At 46.2% G+C, this 17,979-nt stretch overlaps 2 protein-coding genes across 5 annotated transcripts in view; one reads left to right on the forward strand and one right to left on the reverse strand.

Moving 5' to 3' along the window:
• Positions 1-540: 540 nt before the first annotated feature.
• LOC102227567 (myotubularin-related protein 7-like) lies at positions 541-7,289 on the reverse strand. 2 transcript variants are annotated; one of them, XM_005814045.2, is made up of 14 exons: positions 6,999-7,289; positions 6,200-6,325; positions 4,922-5,084; positions 4,573-4,730; positions 3,916-4,044; positions 3,701-3,835; positions 3,507-3,639; positions 3,295-3,404; positions 3,049-3,174; positions 2,926-2,975; positions 2,606-2,806; positions 2,379-2,513; positions 2,173-2,299; positions 541-1,363 (listed from the first exon to the last, which is right to left on the reverse strand). In XM_005814045.2, exons 1-14 carry the CDS (start codon positions 7,032-7,034, stop codon positions 1,073-1,075), a joined length of 1,920 nt encoding a protein of 639 aa, XP_005814102.1. In that variant the 5' UTR covers positions 7,035-7,289; the 3' UTR covers positions 541-1,072. The 2 variants fall into 2 exon arrangements, with proteins under 2 accessions (XP_005814102.1, XP_023190168.1); XM_023334400.1 differs by having other exon boundaries at positions 1,206-1,363; positions 2,136-2,299.
• A 1,297-nt stretch (positions 7,290-8,586) lies between these two features.
• The window catches only part of LOC102228762 (microtubule-associated tumor suppressor 1 homolog), a 44,053-nt gene continuing 34,660 nt past the window's right edge, over positions 8,587-17,979 (forward strand). The window contains exon 1 of one of the 3 annotated variants that reach the window (XM_023333597.1): positions 8,587-8,721. The gene's annotated coding sequence lies outside the window, so the exon portion shown is untranslated. Of the gene's footprint in view, positions 8,722-12,761; positions 13,055-17,979 lie in introns of those variants that run through there. The other 2 variants (XM_023333598.1, XM_023333596.1) reach the window with 2 other exon arrangements.

Raw genomic sequence — 17,979 nt, forward strand, 5'->3', positions numbered from 1 at the left:
CTGGTTCTGTATCTGGGCCCGGATCTGTGCAGGGTAGTCGGTATCTGTGGGGCTTGCGGTGCAGCAGGAACCGGTTCTGTCAAAGAACCTGAACTTTTAAATGGGTTCTGTGGTTCTGGAACCAGAGAGATTTTTGCTCATCGATCTGTTTGTTTTCTGACCGACGCAGAACGGTCCGACCCAGCGGCGGTCCGACCCGGGTCACCGTGTCTGCTGGCCGCTCCTCCTGACATGATGCAACTTTCACCTCTGACCTGGTTCTGTTGGCCAAAGGGGGAGGGTTCTGCTGTTGTAGTGAGGAGGATCTGGGGCGGTTCTGATGGTTCTGGTTCTGTCCAGTCACTCTGGATCATTCATTCTGCAGAAGATCTCCGTTTGAACATCAGAGCTTCATTAGAACTTTATTGATCGTTTAATGTCGGTGATACAAAACCAACCACCGGTCCGGGTTCTGAAGAAGAGGCGGGTCCAGGTCTTCATGTCCTCAGAGTTGTTGGTGCAGGCAGAAACTACAGCAGTGAGTTGCCATGGAGACGTGAATTGAGTCCAGCTCCAGGTTTTCCAAGGAGCTGAGAATCTGAGCTTTTATTCTGAAACCACAACATAGAGCAACATATATAAATCTACAGACATAGAGCTACTGGCATATATCTGCAAACATAGATCTGTAGATGTAGATCTGGTCCACTGGGCTGTGAAAACCTTTACAGTTTTAAATAAAACTACCAATCAAAGCCGTGAGGAACCAGCAGTTTCCGTCTCCATGGTGATCTCTGGTGGTTCCGTCTCCATGGTGATCTCGGGTTCATATTATGGGCTGTTTCTCTGTGAGCCGGGTTTAGCCGTCCTGTAGGATCCGTAGGAACATATCTGGCTCTGTTGCCATGGAGACTGATTCAGATCTGAAGCGTTGCTGCGAGTTAACTCCGCCCACAATGGAGCGACATCATTTATCTAAACCAGTAAAGCAGCACCAGTTGACCAATTTATATGAGGGGTGGATTCTGACCCGGATCCAGTGGTCCGGTTCTGGTTTTCCCTTATTTCCAGTCGGGCAGCAGCGTGGACAGCCTCAGTCCAGCTCCGGGTCCTTGCTGTCTTCACCACCACAGGACGAGCGGCTGCTGAGGTCGGCCACGCCCGACTCCAGGTCGTCCTCCACGTCCGGACTCCTCGGTGACCCAGAGGGGGCGGAGTCTACTTTCTGAGCCCTCTGATTGGCTGGCTCAGAGCTGCCGATTGGTCCAGAGTAGCGGGTGGGCGTGTCCGGCCCGCTGTGTGTGACGGAGAGGCGGCTACTGCTCCTCCGTGTCACCGCTGTCTTCTCCCACCTGATTGGTTCCCCTGTGAGCGCCGCCAGCCTCTGCAGACAGGAACACACACAGAGGTTCTACTATCAGAACTACACTAGAGGAACAGAATCAGTCAGAACCATACATGTTCTTTAAAAACCCAACAGAACCTGGCTGATCAGATGGTACCAGCATGAGAACCTGCTAGAATCATGAACACCAGAACTAGACCCAATTTGAGAAACAGTTGCTGTCCTGGTACTGTTTAGGCAGCCATCTTTACTGCCATAAACAGAACGCTGTGGCGGCCATCTTTACTGCCATAAACAGAACGCTGTGGCGGCCATCTTTACTGCCATAAACAGAACGCTGTGGCGGCCATCTTTACTGCCGTAAGCAGATTGCTGTGGCGGCCATCTTTACTGCCGTAAGCAGATTGCTGTGGCGGCCATCTTTACTGCCAGGAGACGGCTATGTTCTTCTGCGTGTTTGATTGGTAGCATAAACGATCACTTGTAAAAAATTGGATGTCAGTAAAAAATCAGACTCATCAGTTTAGCATTTTGCAACGTTCTGGTTTTCCTAAAAAAAATAAATAGAGTGAAATAATTATGTGTGTTTTTAAATGAATTTCTTCTAAAAATGATTCTGAGTACTTCAGTGTGTATTAATGAGAACTTGGATGCTAGATTTCATTGTTTTATCCATCCAGATATTTTTTCACTGCTAAAACAAACTGAACTTTATTTTGAAAACCTGGTCCGGGTCCAGCTGCCGGCTTCTGACTGTTGCCCATGCTGAAGCTCAGTGTCCTAGTTAAAGGTGCGTTTGTGTGCTGTATGCCTTGTTCGGAGTGGTGGGCGGTCCCTCTGGCCGGTACCTCCTGCTGATTGGTCAGCTCCTCCTCCAGCTGCTGGGACTCCTCCCTGACGGCAGACAGGAAATCAGCAGGTGACTGTCGAGGGGGTGTGGCCTTCTCCAGATGGCTGTAGAGGCCTTTCCACATCCTGGAGAGAAGCAGCACCGTTAACCCGCCGCTCCATCCATTCAGACAGTAACGCTTCAAGCCGAGCCGCAGTTCCTCACTTGAAGCAGTAGGGGGAGGTGTTGGGCCTCAGCACGCCCTGACTCTGGCTCAGCTCGTCCTTGTAGAGCGGGTTGGAGAACCGGGACCGCTCCGACCACAGCTGGGGCCACACCGAGTGGCTGCGCTCACGGAGCCTGGAGACCAGAGCAGAACCACCGTGAACCGAACCGGTTCCAGAACCACCAGGAACCGCAGCATGGGTGGACCCGGGCGAGCCCGGAGGTACCTCATGTCCCGGCGCTCCTTCTCACTGTTGCCCAGGAAGGTGCCGTACTGGCAGGAGTAGACGTGGGAGTGGACGGCCACCAGGAAGCGCTCGTTGAACTGGAAGGCGCAGGGGAACTGCTCCGACAGCTGCCACACACATTCCAGGAACTGGTCCAGGACCGGGGACACCTCCTTCGGGTCGCCGTCCAGGTGGGCGTACCTGCGGAGGGCCACACACTGAGAGCTACCCACAGGGTACTGACAGAACCAGGCAGGAAGAATCCGGTCCTGGTTTTAGAACTTCCTGGTTCTGATCCTGACCCGGTTCGGCTCACAGACCTGTGAGAGAACTTGTGTCCAAAGGAGACCCAGTCCTTCTCGATCAGCACCTGGAGGAGAAAAAGGGGATGAGGAGGAGGAGTTACAGGACATTACTGGAGCCAGCGGGATTCGGACCGGTACCATGAATCCTCTGATGGTTCTGTAGAACGGGTCGAGCAGGATGCTGGCCACAGAGCAGGCCTGGGCCGTCCGGTCCCACCCGTCTGAGCAGTGGACCAGAACGCTGACGCCTTCATCCGCCACGGCCTGGACAGAGAGACGCGGACCGGCTCAGAACCAGGACTGGGTCAGAACCAGAGGATATAGAGTAAAACTGAGTGAGATGATGGAGGTATCCACACCCTCTCCTTATTGGTTAATTCAGACCTTGGCGATGAAGACGCCGGCGTCCAGAACCGCCTTGATGTGTTTCAGCCAGCCGGAGCTCTCCAGCCCCCACAGGAAGTCGGTCATGGACGGCGCGCGCATCTCCCCCACTGCAGCAGGAGAAGAAGAAGAGCAGCGCTACGTGAGGGCCGGCAGAGCGCTGCGACGACGCCAGCAGAGCGCTGCGACGACGCCAGCAGAGCGCCACGCACCGTCCAGGATCTTCTGCTGGCTGCTCCTCATCACGTGGATGTTCTCGATGCCGATGAAGAGGAGCCGGATGTTGGAGTAGTGGTCCTCGCTCTCGTAGCCCTTCCCCGCCGCGCGGTTCGCCATGGCGTTCAGCTGCACACACACAGGCTGTAGCGGCCCTCACAGCGTGTGTGAGTGTGAGTGTGTGTGTTACCTTGGGCCGGGTGTCCACCACATAGATGAACTCACTTCCTGGGTTGGCCTTCATCACGGCCTGCAGCATCAGCTCGTCCTCCTGGCAGCGGCCACTAAACCCCGACAGCGGCTGGCTGCACCGACACACCGCCGCCTGCAGGGGGCGACACGCAGCTGCTGATGCTGAATGTGTGTGTGTGTTTGTGTGTTTGTGTGTGTGTGCGCGCCACTGACAAGCGTGTCCTGGTGAAAGTAGGACAGAGCCGGGAAGCGACCTCGGCTCCTGAACCTGGAGCTGCCCACGATGACGGCAGGCGTGGCCGACTTTGGGACAAACAGCTCAGCGGGGTACGTGTCACACACCTGCAGCACACACACACACACACACACACACACGCACACACACACACACACACACACACACACACACACCTGGAATCAGAGACATGCTGGCAATCATGAGTTCTAATCTTGGTGTGTTTGCTGGTGTTTATTGGTTAAATATTGTTCAGTTTTAGTTTAGTTTTTATTAGTGACAGGCCCAGTTTCAGTTTTATCATACTGAGTTCAGGTTTCATCAGCTGTTTACAGGAAATCTGACTCCATGTGGATAATAAACCTGCGACGTGTTGACATGTTAAACATCCTCTCTGCAGATCAGATTCATGGTTCTGGACTAAAACCCATTTAGTTCCACTTCTGACCAAGCAGCTGATATTTATTGTTTTATCAAAATTCATCTAAATCTATTTTTCATTTTTGAAAGAACGTGTTTGCGTAAAATTACAATTTGACCCGGTTTGTTCTTATTGGTTCTGGAATCAGAACCTCTGATCTATGAGCTTCTCTGTGTTGATGCGAGAGCAGCTGCGGGGTTCTGGTTCTGCTGACCCGGTACTCGCTGTTGGCTGCCGTGGCGACCCACAGGTTGTTGGGAACGCCCATCCTCCTGTAATCAGCCTTCAGGTCGATGAAGCTCCAGGATTCCTCGCGCTCCTCCTTGTTGGCGTTCGGGTTGAAGGACAGGCAGTAGAGCTCGCTGTACCGCACTGAGAGGAAAGGTCAAAGGTCAGCCAGGTCGAGTCAGCTGTCCTCCGTCCAGTCAGCCAGATGTCACCAGGACTTCTTCATCAACCGTTCTGATCCAGACTTTCAGAAACCCAGAAGAACCAGGGAAAGTTCTGGCTGCTGGGACGGAGAACAGGAAGCCGGATCGGGCTGAACCCGGACGGACACTCACCGGGTCGGGACAAACGGGTCAGGGAGGCGTGGACCTCCAGACAGTCACGCTCCAGCGGGAAGAGGAGCTGGAAGACCCGAAAGTCCTTGCAGCGCAGGACGAGAGGACTTCCTGTGGGCGTGGCCGGCGGTCGCTCCACGCAGCAGACCATGCTGTGCAGAACCTGAAACACACACACACACACACACACAACACACACACACACACACAACACACACACGCACACAGCGTTTGCAGAAACGGGAAGTCAGCGGCGCCGACTCATCGGTTCTGGGATGTTAGACAATCACTTCCTGCTGCAGCGAAAACAACAAACATGGTGGGTTCTCTGGTTCCGATCCAGCTGACGCAGTCTGCGTTCAACATGGCGCACCCGTTGCCATGGAGACGGATCACCTGGTTTCATGCTTAGAAAGGTTCAGTTAGAACACCAAAGTGTCAGCTAAACCAGGGGTTCTCAAAGTGGGGGTCGGGACCGCCAGGGGTCACAACATGATTTTCAGTGATGTCATCCATAAGGTGTATGGAAAGGCAAAAGGGACAAAATTAAAGGGGCAGTATTATGTGAACTTGACTTTTTAGAGCGTTGCATCATGTTATAATGTAATTCCCTCATCAAAACCCAACCTGGAGTTTTGCTTCAATTCTTTCATGCCTGTCTGAGAAATCTTTTAATCTCCATGGCAACTATGTGCAAAACGCCTGGGTGGATCAAGCTCCGCCTTCAGGGCGCAGCTCCTCCTCTGAGCTGCAGTTTCCAGGCTAACAAGCTTCATCTCCACAGAGCAGCGCTTCTCTGCGACTCCCTCACTCGGCTCCAGAAATTACAAAGTTAGATTTCTTAAGTCATAGTTGATGTATATAGAATTTCTATAACAACTGAAGGTAACATACTCGATTATGCTATAAAATGGCCCTTTGTGCCTGGAAAACACAGAATATTGCCCCTTTAAAATAAATATATGATCAAATATATAAATGTCTCATTAAATAATGTTCAGTAAAATTTATTTTAAACTTTTAAAAATTCAATTAAAATAAATTCATAAAAATAAAATAAATAAAATTAAAATATGCAATTATTTGCATCTATTTATTTTTAAAGCAATAGGGGAATCTAATAGTATGTATCTTTATTGGGAATGTTATTTTGCCCTAAACATCCTCCTGATTTCCTTCCAGCTGTGCTGGGAAACCCAAACAGAACCAGTAGGTCAGGCAAAACAGAAGAGAACTGCTCCAGGAGGAGAACCGAATCAGAACCGGAACAGGTCTTACCCATGTCTCCCTACGGGTTTCTGGGTTGTTCTCCACAAAGATGGTGTGAGTGGCAGACAGGTAGAGCGTTCCCACGGCGGCTGTCCTCTGGCCCGAAGAACGCTCCAGCAGACGGACGTTCTCCACCTGGCAGGGCACACAGGAAGTTAACTGGTCACACAGGAAGTTCACTGGTCATACAGGAAGTTCACTGGTCACACAGGAAGTTCACTGGTCACACAGGAAGTTCACTGGTCATACAGGAAGTTCACTGGTCACACAGGAAGTTCACTGGTCATACAGGAAGTTCACTGGTCATACAGGAAGTTCACTGACGGACAGGTAGATGGATGAAAAGATGGATGAATGTATGGATGAATATGGACGGATGGACGATAAGAATTGGTCCTGAAGAAGGGAAACAGAGTCTTCCAGAACAAAGCAGCATCATGATGGAGGATCACTGGTAGACATCCCATAATGTCTCCCTGACATTATGGGATGTCTACCTGACACCACATAATGTCAGGCAGACATCACGCCTGGCATTATGAGGAGTATTATGGGATGTCTGCCTGACAGAAAAGCATCTTACCTGAGAAAAATATTTTTATTTTTAACGGAAGGTTCCACCACATGAATCCATTATCGGATATTGCGTTAAATTCTCCTGCTATTCCTAATATGTATCCCTAAAATGAGGAATGTCAGGGTCCAGACTGGACGATGATTTAAAGGAACCGTCCTCCTGATCAGGACCCGGCAGGTAAACAGATCAAATGTCACCGAGAGAGAAGAAGCAGCGAGTCCGTGGACCTACCTTGGGGGTTCGGATGTGCTCCATCATCACTAACATCCAAGATGGAGGAGATGGAGAGGAACAGCAGCCTGATGCCTTGTCTTCGTCAGCGGTTAAATTCCCATATTCACACCGAGAACAGAGCCGTATTTTCCGCCGCTGCTGCTCCAACCCTGCCCGGGAATCCTGTCCATCATTCCCGCCCCTCCGTGTCTCGTCTTTGTTCGGATGAGCCGACTGACAGCGGGCCCGCTGGTACCGATTCCTCTGTCGGTACTCGGGTCAGCCCCTGCCTCTGACCGGACACTCTGATGTCACGTTCACGACCGTTACAGCGCTAACATCCGTCACAGATTTTCAAAATAAATGTCAGCTGTAAATATAAGATGTATATAATCGCTTCCAGGCGTCATCAGCTGAGGAAGTGCACCTGAAAAGGTGTTTTCTACACATGGACGTTTTTTTTATACACAAAATATTTATAATATAACGAATTATTATAGAAAAAGGTTGCAGTTCTGCGTATTACAGTCTTTATTTTGAAAGTCTTCCCTGCATCCCTTTAGCTTATGCTGGTAGTTTACACTCGTTCACCTGCGCTCTGATGCATTATTAAACGCTGAAGCTTGTGCTACGACATAACAATGCAACAAACATTAAATAATAATGACAAATAAATTCATTAAATGTTACAACAATGAATCGGTTCATTTAAAATACAGATCAGAATTGACCAATTTTGATCTGTATTTTGGTTCTAATGCTTCCCGGTTCTGTTGTTTTAACTTTTCTTCCTTTGAAACGTATAAAAACATACTGATTATATTAATATTAGTGATTTTCATTATATCACATATTATATATAAGCTGGCATATGATACATAATTATCATATTATTAAACTACACATTGTCATGTTATATATTATAATATCAGTATTATAATTTCTAAATTGTATTTAAGTCTGAATAGCGGGAGGGGATGGATATTATCAAATACAATTAAAACCATATCAAAAGCAAGAATTTCTCTTATCTTCATGCCTTCTGACAAAAAAAAAAACGGAATAAAAATGAATAATCATGCTAAACAATTAAAAAATGCGGCAAAACTTTAAAGTGACTCAACATGTCAGTGTGAAGCTGTGATAGGACCTGAACAATGTGAGGAAATGTAACGGAACGCTTTCAGGACATCCAGCAGTTAGTCTTTCTTCGGCCTCTAGGTGGCAGTAGTCACTATTATAACTACTGGTAAAGCTGGTCAGACGCAGTAAAGTTGATTTTATTTGTGTGTTTCTGATTACTGAATCTAATCCGTTATAAAATTAACCCAACACACGAGGAGCACGATTAATAAAACACATTAAAGCAAAATAAATAAATAAATAAATAAATAAATAAATAAATAAATAAAATCATATAAAAATGACAGTTTAACTGTCCGTTTTATATCATACAGACGAAGTTAAAAAGATAAGTATTTTTTCATCAGGTATTCCTCCGCCAATATATATAGTGCGTGAGCCATGTGAGTGGGTGACCGGTCCACTTCACTGATTGGCTGCCAGCCGATGAGACCCGAGGACTCCTCCGGTGATCGCCGTCATCCACCGGAACCAGCTGGGCCGACCTGGGAACGCGGTTCGGCTGGGTCGGAGGATTACTGGAGGAAACGTGAAGAGTCTGGTTCCTGTGGAGTCCAGGTGGAGGCTGCAGGTTGCGTGGCTCCTGCTGCAGCAGACGGTAGGTGTACTGACTGCGGGATTTTACTGTTTATTAGAAACAAGATGGAGAAATGATTTATTTTTACTGAGGTTAAACATCACGAAGCTGCTAAGAAGCAGCAGATTTTCCACCGAGGAAGCAGCTGCTGCAGTTTTATAGCAGGGTAAATATTTTTAATGTATTTTTGTGAACCTGAGAAGTTTTTGATTAGCATCTTTTTAATATTTCTGTAAACAGAACAACTTTGATGCGGTTTCTTTAATGAATGAGATGCACTGGGCTGTACCCGGTTACCTGCAGCTACAGGCCAGGTGTCCTCTCTCTGTCAACTGTGTCTGCAGCACCCTGTCCCTGTGTGTGATGGACATTTGTGCTGCTGCTGCATTCTGGGTGTTACATAACAGGTTGTCCTCTGCATCATCCCGCAGGCCTGGCCAGGATTAAGTAAGACTCTGTGGCTCTCAGGAAACACTTTCAGAACCTCTAGCTGCCCCTGAGTGGCTCCTCAGTCATTTCAGCCTGAAGAGAAAAAGAGAAACTGTAATGGATTTGTCCGCTGCTGGAGGCTGTGTTGTTATGAATGAGTTTTTAGTGTTGCAGATTTTTCTGAGACTCAGCTGTAAACATAGACCAGGCTCCTTATGCTTCTCTCAGCTCTTTGCTGGCAGAGGGTTTAATCTGGGAAGTTTCTTTCAACATTTACTTTTTATTCTTTGAAATATTGACATATTTTTGCTTCTATATTCAGTTGTATTTTTTTTAAGTCGCCATCTTCATTCTTCCTTAAATAAGTCTTGTATAATAATACATATCTTTATCCTCATTAATATTTTTAAGTCCTGACTTTGTTTTACAGTTTATTTCTTACTAATAAAATGCAATGCATTGATCCATATTTTAGCTTGATAACATATAATTCAACCCTGACTTATGCTATCATCTGATCCCACAGAAAAAGATGGACAAATATGTGTCAAGTTGTTTTAGATGTTCGATTTGAAAATGTTTTCTCCTTAAAAAGAGAACATAATTATTTAAATATGAAAGAAACTAGTTTTGGATTAAACAATCCCACCCAGTTTTGTCCATAAAGTCTGCTGCTGCTGGGTTTAGCTTTAATAAATCTCCTCTGGGTTTGGCTGATCTTTTCACCACAGATTAAAGCCTGCGGACGTTTCCTGTTCTTGCAGATTGTCCCGTTAAAGCAGAACAGCCTCGTCTGATGCAGCCACTCCTTGGTGAAGTTGTGATTGTGCTCTCCGGCTCGTCATAATTGGCATTTTTGTGTCTGGATGTCAGCGTGGAGCTGAAAGCTGCGCTCTGCTCAGACTTGTTGCTGGGATTTAATCAGTAACTGCTTTTCATTTCTTCTATTATCCATAAACACTCACTAAAACAACACTAGCTGCTCTGATGGGATTTTCTCCTGCGGCTTTTAGCCTCAGTGACAGTTTAACCTCTTTAACCACAACCACAGTTTGACCGCAGGTTCCGTCACGTAAACCTGTTCTGCTGCTTGACAAACTTTCTACTCTGAACTTATTTCTCAAAAACGTTGAGCCATGGATTTGTTTGAAGTTTAACTGAACACCAGCTTAATCCATGAGAAAAAACTACCAAAGCTAAAACGGAGCCTTTAGCTCTGCTAGCTGTTAGCTTTTGGTAGCTCAGTTCTTTTTGTGACCCTTTTCACTCCCACTTTAATCATTGCTATGTTTCACTGTAAAAATCTTATATTATTAAGAGTTATAACATGGAGCCTTTGTGCTACAAACCGGAAAAATGCAAATGACTTAGCTAGCACCTAGCTGTTAGCCACACGTAGCATTTAGCAGCTAAAAGGCAGTTGGTCGAGAAGAAAATAGTTTTAATAAAGTGGATGATGTTAAATAATCTGCAACATTACTTTTATTTAATGTAATTGTTGTTACCAGAGAGAAGTTATGATAAAAGGTCCAATAAAGGTTTGCTAACAGGCTAATGGACATAATCTCTAATGTGAAAATTGCAGTTAGTTCTTAGCCACATGCAGCATTTAGCAGCTAAATGGCAGTTGGAGACAATATAGTTTTAAAATGGTGGTGCGTTGTAAATTATCTGCAACAATACTTTTATTTATTGTAACTGTTTTTACCAGGTAGCCATTATTATGGTGAAATGTCTAATATGTAGCCATGGTGCTAGCATGTCCGGTGATCTGCCAGAGCTAGGAAATAAATAAGATATAAAACTCGCTATAACGAGATTTGCATAACAAAATTAATTTCAGTAACCCATCCAAAGAAGACAGTAAAACAATATAAATTGTGCTTCTTTTTGATAGTTAAAAGTTGTATAGTTGATCATTTATAGATTAGAGTTGAGAGGTCTGAAAATGATCAGGTGTTGTAAAAACTTAATTAATAATTAATAAAAAATTAATAAAAATTAGTGAAAATCAAAGAAAATTCAAAGAAAAACTCCCAGCGAGCTCATGATCCGGACCACTTTAAAATATCTTAAGATGTCTGGCTGGAAGGGAATAATTGAGAGATTTAACTCAGTTTAGTTATTTTGGTTGAAGTAGCAGATGGATGCTGGCATGGACTCTCACCCACACACCTTCCTCTCCTCCAACTGGTTGCCGGTTGTTTTCAGCTGCTCTGTCGTTTCCAGGACTCAGTGAAGGCATCAGGGGAGCAGAAAACTGGGGCACCATTTCCTTAGTTTTATTGGAGAGTTTGTGCAGCGGACATGTGACCTTTGACCCTCAGGGTAAAGCATGGACTCTTAAGGTAGACTCGTTATCATGACAGAAAACATTCCCACACACACAGCTGGAGCTGATTAGAGAATCTCATTTAGTCAGAGTTTCCAGACTTTCTCTCACTCAGGGAAATGTTTGTTGCTCCAAATGTTTCAGACACAAACTTCTTGGATAAATGTTTCAGGAGTTTTCCTGCAGTTAGTCAACCGGCAGCTTTTGCATGTAGAAACATGTCCTCTGCCCCCCGATGTGCTGCTCTGGTTCCTCAAGTCTAACATTTAATTTACCAGGATGATGAATCAAATTAAAAGGAGATTTTAATCAGATTATTTTGTTCAGACGTTGCACCATCAACCCGTCTCCCACTGCAGAAAACAAAGAGCATTAAACTCGTATATTAAGACTCTAACTTGCTGTCTGCTTTCGTGCACAGAAGAGTTGATGCTGTTTATCTCACTCAGCAGGTTTTACAGCTTCCTGCTAAACTTTTCGAACTTGTTTTTACATTTTGTCACATCAGAACCAAACTTTGTTGTAGTTTTTCAGACTTTTAAATCTGACAGGTTAGAGGTCTTCAGTTTCCTCCAACTTCTTAGAGGTTAGAAGTCTAAGAAGTTTTTAAAATTCAAAGCTATGTCTTTAAAGGGGCACTACGGTGTGAAATCAGCTGTTTTAATCTTTTCGTTATAAAATTATTCTCCCATCAAGAACAAACCTGGAGTGTTTCTTTGATTCGTTCATGCATGTTTGAGAAATCCATTAATCTCCATGGCAACCATTCAGCTGTGCAAAACACCTGGTTGGACCTTTGGCCCTGCACCTCCACAGCGCCCCCTTTAACACAAATTTGATGAGTAACTAATTGATAATATGATCTATTTCAGCCATACATGAACACGTTCAGTTTCTGATATTAAACTTCTGTGTTTTATGGGAGCTAGCGGTTTGTTGACGGCGGTGACCCGTTTCTGCTCTGGCGGCCCGGAGTTGGCCCAGCGTCTGAAACGTGAACTCATCAGTTTTTATCCGACTTTCCCATGTTTGGATGTTTTCCTGTGAAGCGATTCCAGGCGGATGACGTGAGGGTCGTGTCGTTCAGGAGGTCGCACGTGAGCAGTCATTATGTTACCAGGGAGGCCAGCCGCAGCTTTAAAGTTCCTCAGTAATCTGAGCCGGCCTCTGATTGGCTGCCTGACAGTAATCTGAGCCGGCCTCTGATTGGCTGCCTGGCTCGGCCCGCGCTGCATCAGATTACATGTTTAGGTTTCTGCTTCTGATGCTGAACAGAACGGAGCAGCTCCGCTCTGGAGGAGGATCTGGGCCAGAACCCCCCCAGCCCTGCGGTTGCTGTAGAGGAATGTCCCTCCCCTCTTGCCGTAGTCCTGTGCCAGAAGCAGCAGATTTGTGTTTACTGCAGGATCCCTCCTCCTCCCTCCGCCTGGATGGGAAAACGCAGCAGCGATGGGTCGCGCATAACGCCTGATCGCGCAGCGCGGAGTGTGAGGACCAGCGTCCCAGTTCCTCCCAGTCTGTCCCAGTCTGACCAGCTGGAGGAATTGTTTGCTACTGGATCTGTTTTTTCTGCTTTCAGAAGGAGCCAGAGGAGTAAGTTACGACTGCGGCAACAGTTACAGAGTGTGTGTATGTGTGTATGTGTGTGTGTATGTGTGTGTGTGTTTCTGGAGACCCAGCTGTTCTGCGGTTGAAGTTCTGGATGTTCAGGAAGTTCTGGTTGGACTGATGATGGTTCTGACTAAGCAATAAATCGGATGGTAAACTAAAATGAAATCAATAATGTAGATGATTCTCCTCTTTAATGTCGGAAACGTTCAGGATAAAATAGTTTGCGCCTTCAGAAAGTCCTGCCTGTCGAAACCGAATCATAATCCATGTTAATGTTTTGGTTGTTTATATATTGTGGATATTTAAAAACTCTTCCAGTCAAAAATGTTCCTTAGAAATGAAATTATTATTATCATTAAAAATCATCTATAAATGACAGCATTATCGTTTATCGCCATAATTTATGGTTCTGGTTCTGGTTCACATGGAGCTGAAGCGTAAAGCATCATGCAGCGTCCCCACTGCATGATGCTGCCACTACCATGTTCCAGCAGCAGAACCTGAGGCCCGGTCCGTTCAGAACACAGAGATTTAACGGGTCACAGAGAGGGTCAGAACCAGGAGGTTCTGGTGGGTTCATCGCTCATGTCACAGATTCTCGATGGAAATGTAAAAATAGATTGGGACCTGTGACCCAGAGGAACAGAACCGCTGCAGGTTGGAGTGACACCAGCGCCGTCCTGACCCGTCCTCCAGACGAGTCCTCGGTCTTCAGGGACCGGTTCTGATTGGTTCTAGAGGTTCAGATGGCTCTTTCTGGTTCTGGTGGTTCTGACAGTTTTTCTTGTTTTCAGATGTTCGGTTTCAGCCTGACCTCTGACCTCATTCAGAGTTTTGCTGCATCGGCAGTCGCCCCTGCTTGAGGCGCTGGTTGCTATGAGCGACACACATCCTTCCTCTCTCTTTGGATGACGGATCAGCCCCGTTGCCATGGTAGCCGCTCCAGCTGTGTCAGCAGCGTTGCTGCGTCGTTTCCTGGAGACGGAACGTGATGCAGCAGATCCTGAAACACGAAGCAGTGAGCCGAGCGGCTACATGAATTAATCAGTCGGGTCTGGGTCGGTGTGTGTGTGTAGGTGGGTGTGTGTGTGTGTGTTTTAATGCTTCTCATTGGTGTTTTCATCCATGTTGCTCGACTCATCTGGTCTGGAAAGCGGCCATGTTCCTCTAGCTCAGTTCTTCTCAATTCCGGTCCTCAGGCCCCCGGCCCTGCATGTTTTAGGTGTTTCCCTGCTGCCACACACCTGGATTGAATCTATGAGTGACTAACAGGCTTCTGCAGTACTTGATGGCTGCAGAACAGGTAATGCAATCATTTGGATCAGCTGTTCTGAGATAGGGGTACAGCTAAAACATGCAGCAGAGCAGGGGGGCCTGAGGACTGGAATTGAGTAGCACTACTAGCTAAAGAGGAATCAAACTCTAGAAATGAACCTTGTGTTGCTGATAAATGTCTAAATTTGTTCCTAAAAGTTTTCTCTTTATATTTCTGTGAAAATTGTGACATTTTCTTGTAATTTTGTAAAATTCTGCAATATTTTGCCTAAAACCGTCTCAGTGCTGCCCTCTTTGGGTGGTACTGCAGTTAAATTTCCCTGTTTGTTCCAACCGTCCAGTTTGGTTTGTGTCTACATCAGAGCAGAGCTGCAGAGTGATGGGTACTTTCACACTCTGTCGCCATAAAAGTTTACAATAGCACACAAAATGAGTTGTTAGCTTATTTGTCCACAGAAAAAGCAAACCTTCTGCTTAAAACGTCAGTAGAGGGTCTGAAAAGTCACTACATATAGCGACAAAGACGCTAAGCTAGCAGCTTAAATCTTGACCACACCCTCTCCACACTTGGTCACGCCCCTAAGTGATTCCTGACTCCGCCCACTTTCTACATTTGTCTGGAGGTGTGGCTAAGTTTTCACAGGGAGCTTAGTCACACGTTAACTATATGCGATTTGGGTTAATGAGAGGTCAGAGGTCGTAAAGGTCGTGTTTCCATCACCTTGGTGCAAATGTCGGAATTCGAAAAAACTTTGCAAAAACATTTTTATGCTCGCTCAAGTTGGTTTTTGTGTTTTCTGAAGAGTTAGCGCGCTACCGAAGAGATGGAAACCCGTTTACAGAATAAGTCCAGATGTAGGAACCTGTGGGTCTGTGCCTTACCAGAGGCACCAAACTTTGAATAAATGTAAAATTCCAACTTTCCGCTGGGAGGGGAGGACGCTCCCCGCTTTTTAAAGGTGACCTCTACTTCCTGTTTCTACTTCCTGTTCATTCCAACCAATCGTAGTGTCAACATGTGATTGGACTGCAGTCTGAGACCTGGCTAAAACTCGTTTCTCTCCATCAGCCGGCAGATTTCCTCTCAGCAACCATTTCATGGTGCTGCTTCTCTGTCATGTTTCTGCTGCTTCACTCGGTCCGTCGGATCAGAACCGATGCGACAGGCGAGTAAAAGCAGCGCAGGGTTTCTTCTCTCTGAGCGGGTCGGAGCCGCTGCCAGCGGCTGATTCTAACAGGACGGGATGAGCTGCCAGGTCGGCCCAGTTAGGCTGCCTGCGTGAATGTAGGACCCATCTCTGCCTGACCCGGTTTGACGGACCAACCGGACCGAGTCCAGAATTCAGCTCTGACCTGGAAGGCTGAGGAGGAAAGGGATTTTGAGTCGTTTCAATGTTCTGAAATCTGGATAAAGAACTTATGAAATAGTCTGTAGCCCAACAACGCATTGGTCCAACTGGAGATCCCATTGGTCCTGATGATCTGGGTGGAGGAATTTCTGCCCGGAGACTCAAAAAATACCTCATTGGTCAGATTTATTTCCTTCAACACAAAGATCCTCCAACATGAAGAGATCAGAACACACTAGCTTAGAGAAACTTAGTCTAATATACACTGCTAAAAAAAATAAAGGGAACACTCAAATAACACATCCTAGATCTGAATGAAAGAAATATTCTCATTGAATACTTTGTTCTGTACAAAGTTGAATGTGCTGACAACAAAATCACACAAAAATCATCAATGAAAATCAAATTTATTAACCAATGGAGGCCTGGATTTGGAGCCACACACAAAATTAAAGTGAAATAACACTACACGCTGATCCAACTTTAATGTAATGTCCTTAAAACAAGTCAAAATGAGGCTCAGTATTGTGTGTGGCCTCCACGTGCCTGTATGACCTCCCTACAACGCCTGGGCATGCTCCTGATGAGGTGGAGGATGGTCTCCTGAGGGATCTCCTCCCAGACCTGGACTAAAGCATCCGCCAACTCCTGGACAGTCTGTGGTGCAACGTGACGTTGGTGGATGGAGCGAGACATGATGTCCCAGATGTGCTCAATCGGATTCAGGTCTGGGGAACGGGCTGGCCAGTCCATAGCTTCAATGCCTTCATCTTGCAGGAACTGCTGACACACTCCAGCCACATGAGGTCTAGCATTGTCCTGCATTAGGAGGAACCCAGGGCCAACCGCACCAGCATATGGTCTCACAAGGGGTCTCAGGATCTCATCTCGGTACCTAATGGCAGTCAAGCTACCTCTGGTGAGCACTACGCTGACAGACACAGCAAACCTTCTTGCCACAGCTTGCATTGATGTGCCATCCTGGATGAGCTGCACTACCTGAGCCACTTGAGTGGGTTGTGGAGTCCGTCTCATGCTACCACGAGTGTGAAAGCACCACCAACATTCAAAACTGACCAAAACATCAGCCAGACAGCATAGGTACTGAGAAATGGTCTGTGGTCCCAACTGCAGAACCACTCCTTTATTGATTGTGTCTTGCTAATTGCCAATAATTTCCACCTGTTGTCTATTCCATTTGCACAACAGCAGGTGAAATTGATTGTCAATCAGTGTTGCTTCCTAAGTGGACAGTTTGATTTAACAGAAGTTTGATTTACTTGGAGTTATATTGTGTTGTTTAAGTGTTCCCTTTATTTTTTTGAGCAGTGTATTTTCCAAACCATTTAAATAAAATGAACCGCCCCTTTAAGGTTTCTGGTGGTTTTTAGTCTAAGGAGTCCAGAAAGAGCTGATTGTTAGCAGAAATATTCACTAACATTAAAATGTTTCAGGAAATCTTAAATCTTGGAATTTATCCAGAAAAATGTATGTAGGGAAGCTAAGTGCGCGAGACGGTTTCAAGGTTAGCAAAAGCGCTAAACTAAAAATTCGCTAAGCTATTAGTGGAATAGCAGAAACTGCCCAGCACTGAGATGTTGATTCAAACCCAGAAATGATGATTAAACGCAGCTCAATAGCTTCTGGTTCTGGTCCAAACCAGCCCACGGAAACACAGAGGCGGTCCGGACCGGTCCGTTTTGATCATGTGACCCAGTTTCAGTTCAAACCTTTTGTTCAGAAGCTGTTTTCCCAGCTCCTTTTCCTCTGGAGTTAGATTTGTTCAGAACCGGATCGGACCTCTGAACCCACTGAAGGTTCTGAGAACGGTCCGGTGAGGTTCTGTGGGTCTGCTGCTGAAGCTTCATCTCTCTCCTCCTCATCTTCCTCTGCCTGGAAGTGAGTGACGCGGTCGCCGAGGGGCCGGTGGTCGTTACCGGGGACAGAAAAGAGGTCTGACCCGGTTCTGAAGGTCTTTATTTAACTGCTCTGGTTCTTTTAGTCTCTGACCCACAAACACGACCAGAACCGACCCAGATGCTGCTCGACCCGCTGAAAACACCAGAGAAGTCTGTATCAGATGGAAATGATTCTGAATCGATGAGTTTGATAGTTTAAATATCCTGCAGTGACACATTCGGCCTGCAGGGGGCGACATTTCCCAGTCAGATTGCTGCAGCAGCACTGCGGTGAACTATGCATGAAAATATAAAAAATATGATGATTAGACATTTCAACTTTAAAGGAGTGAAATTTTTAGACTTTTTATCATTTATTTTACCC

Source organism: Xiphophorus maculatus, chromosome 5 (genome assembly GCF_002775205.1).
Source record: "Xiphophorus maculatus strain JP 163 A chromosome 5, X_maculatus-5.0-male, whole genome shotgun sequence".
Taxonomy (NCBI): Eukaryota; Metazoa; Chordata; class Actinopteri; order Cyprinodontiformes; family Poeciliidae; genus Xiphophorus; species Xiphophorus maculatus.

Coding starts and splice junctions, on each gene's coding strand:
- LOC102227567 (XM_005814045.2), bottom strand. CDS start 7,034: ATGTTAGTGATGATGGAGCACATCCGAACCCCCAAG. Junction 4,731..4,921: donor GACCCGTTTGTCCCGACCCG/GTGAGTGTCCGT, acceptor CTTTCCTCTCAG/TGCGGTACAGCGAGCTCTAC. Junction 2,976..3,048: donor GAACCATCAGAGGATTCATG/GTACCGGTCCGA, acceptor TTTCTCCTCCAG/GTGCTGATCGAGAAGGACTG.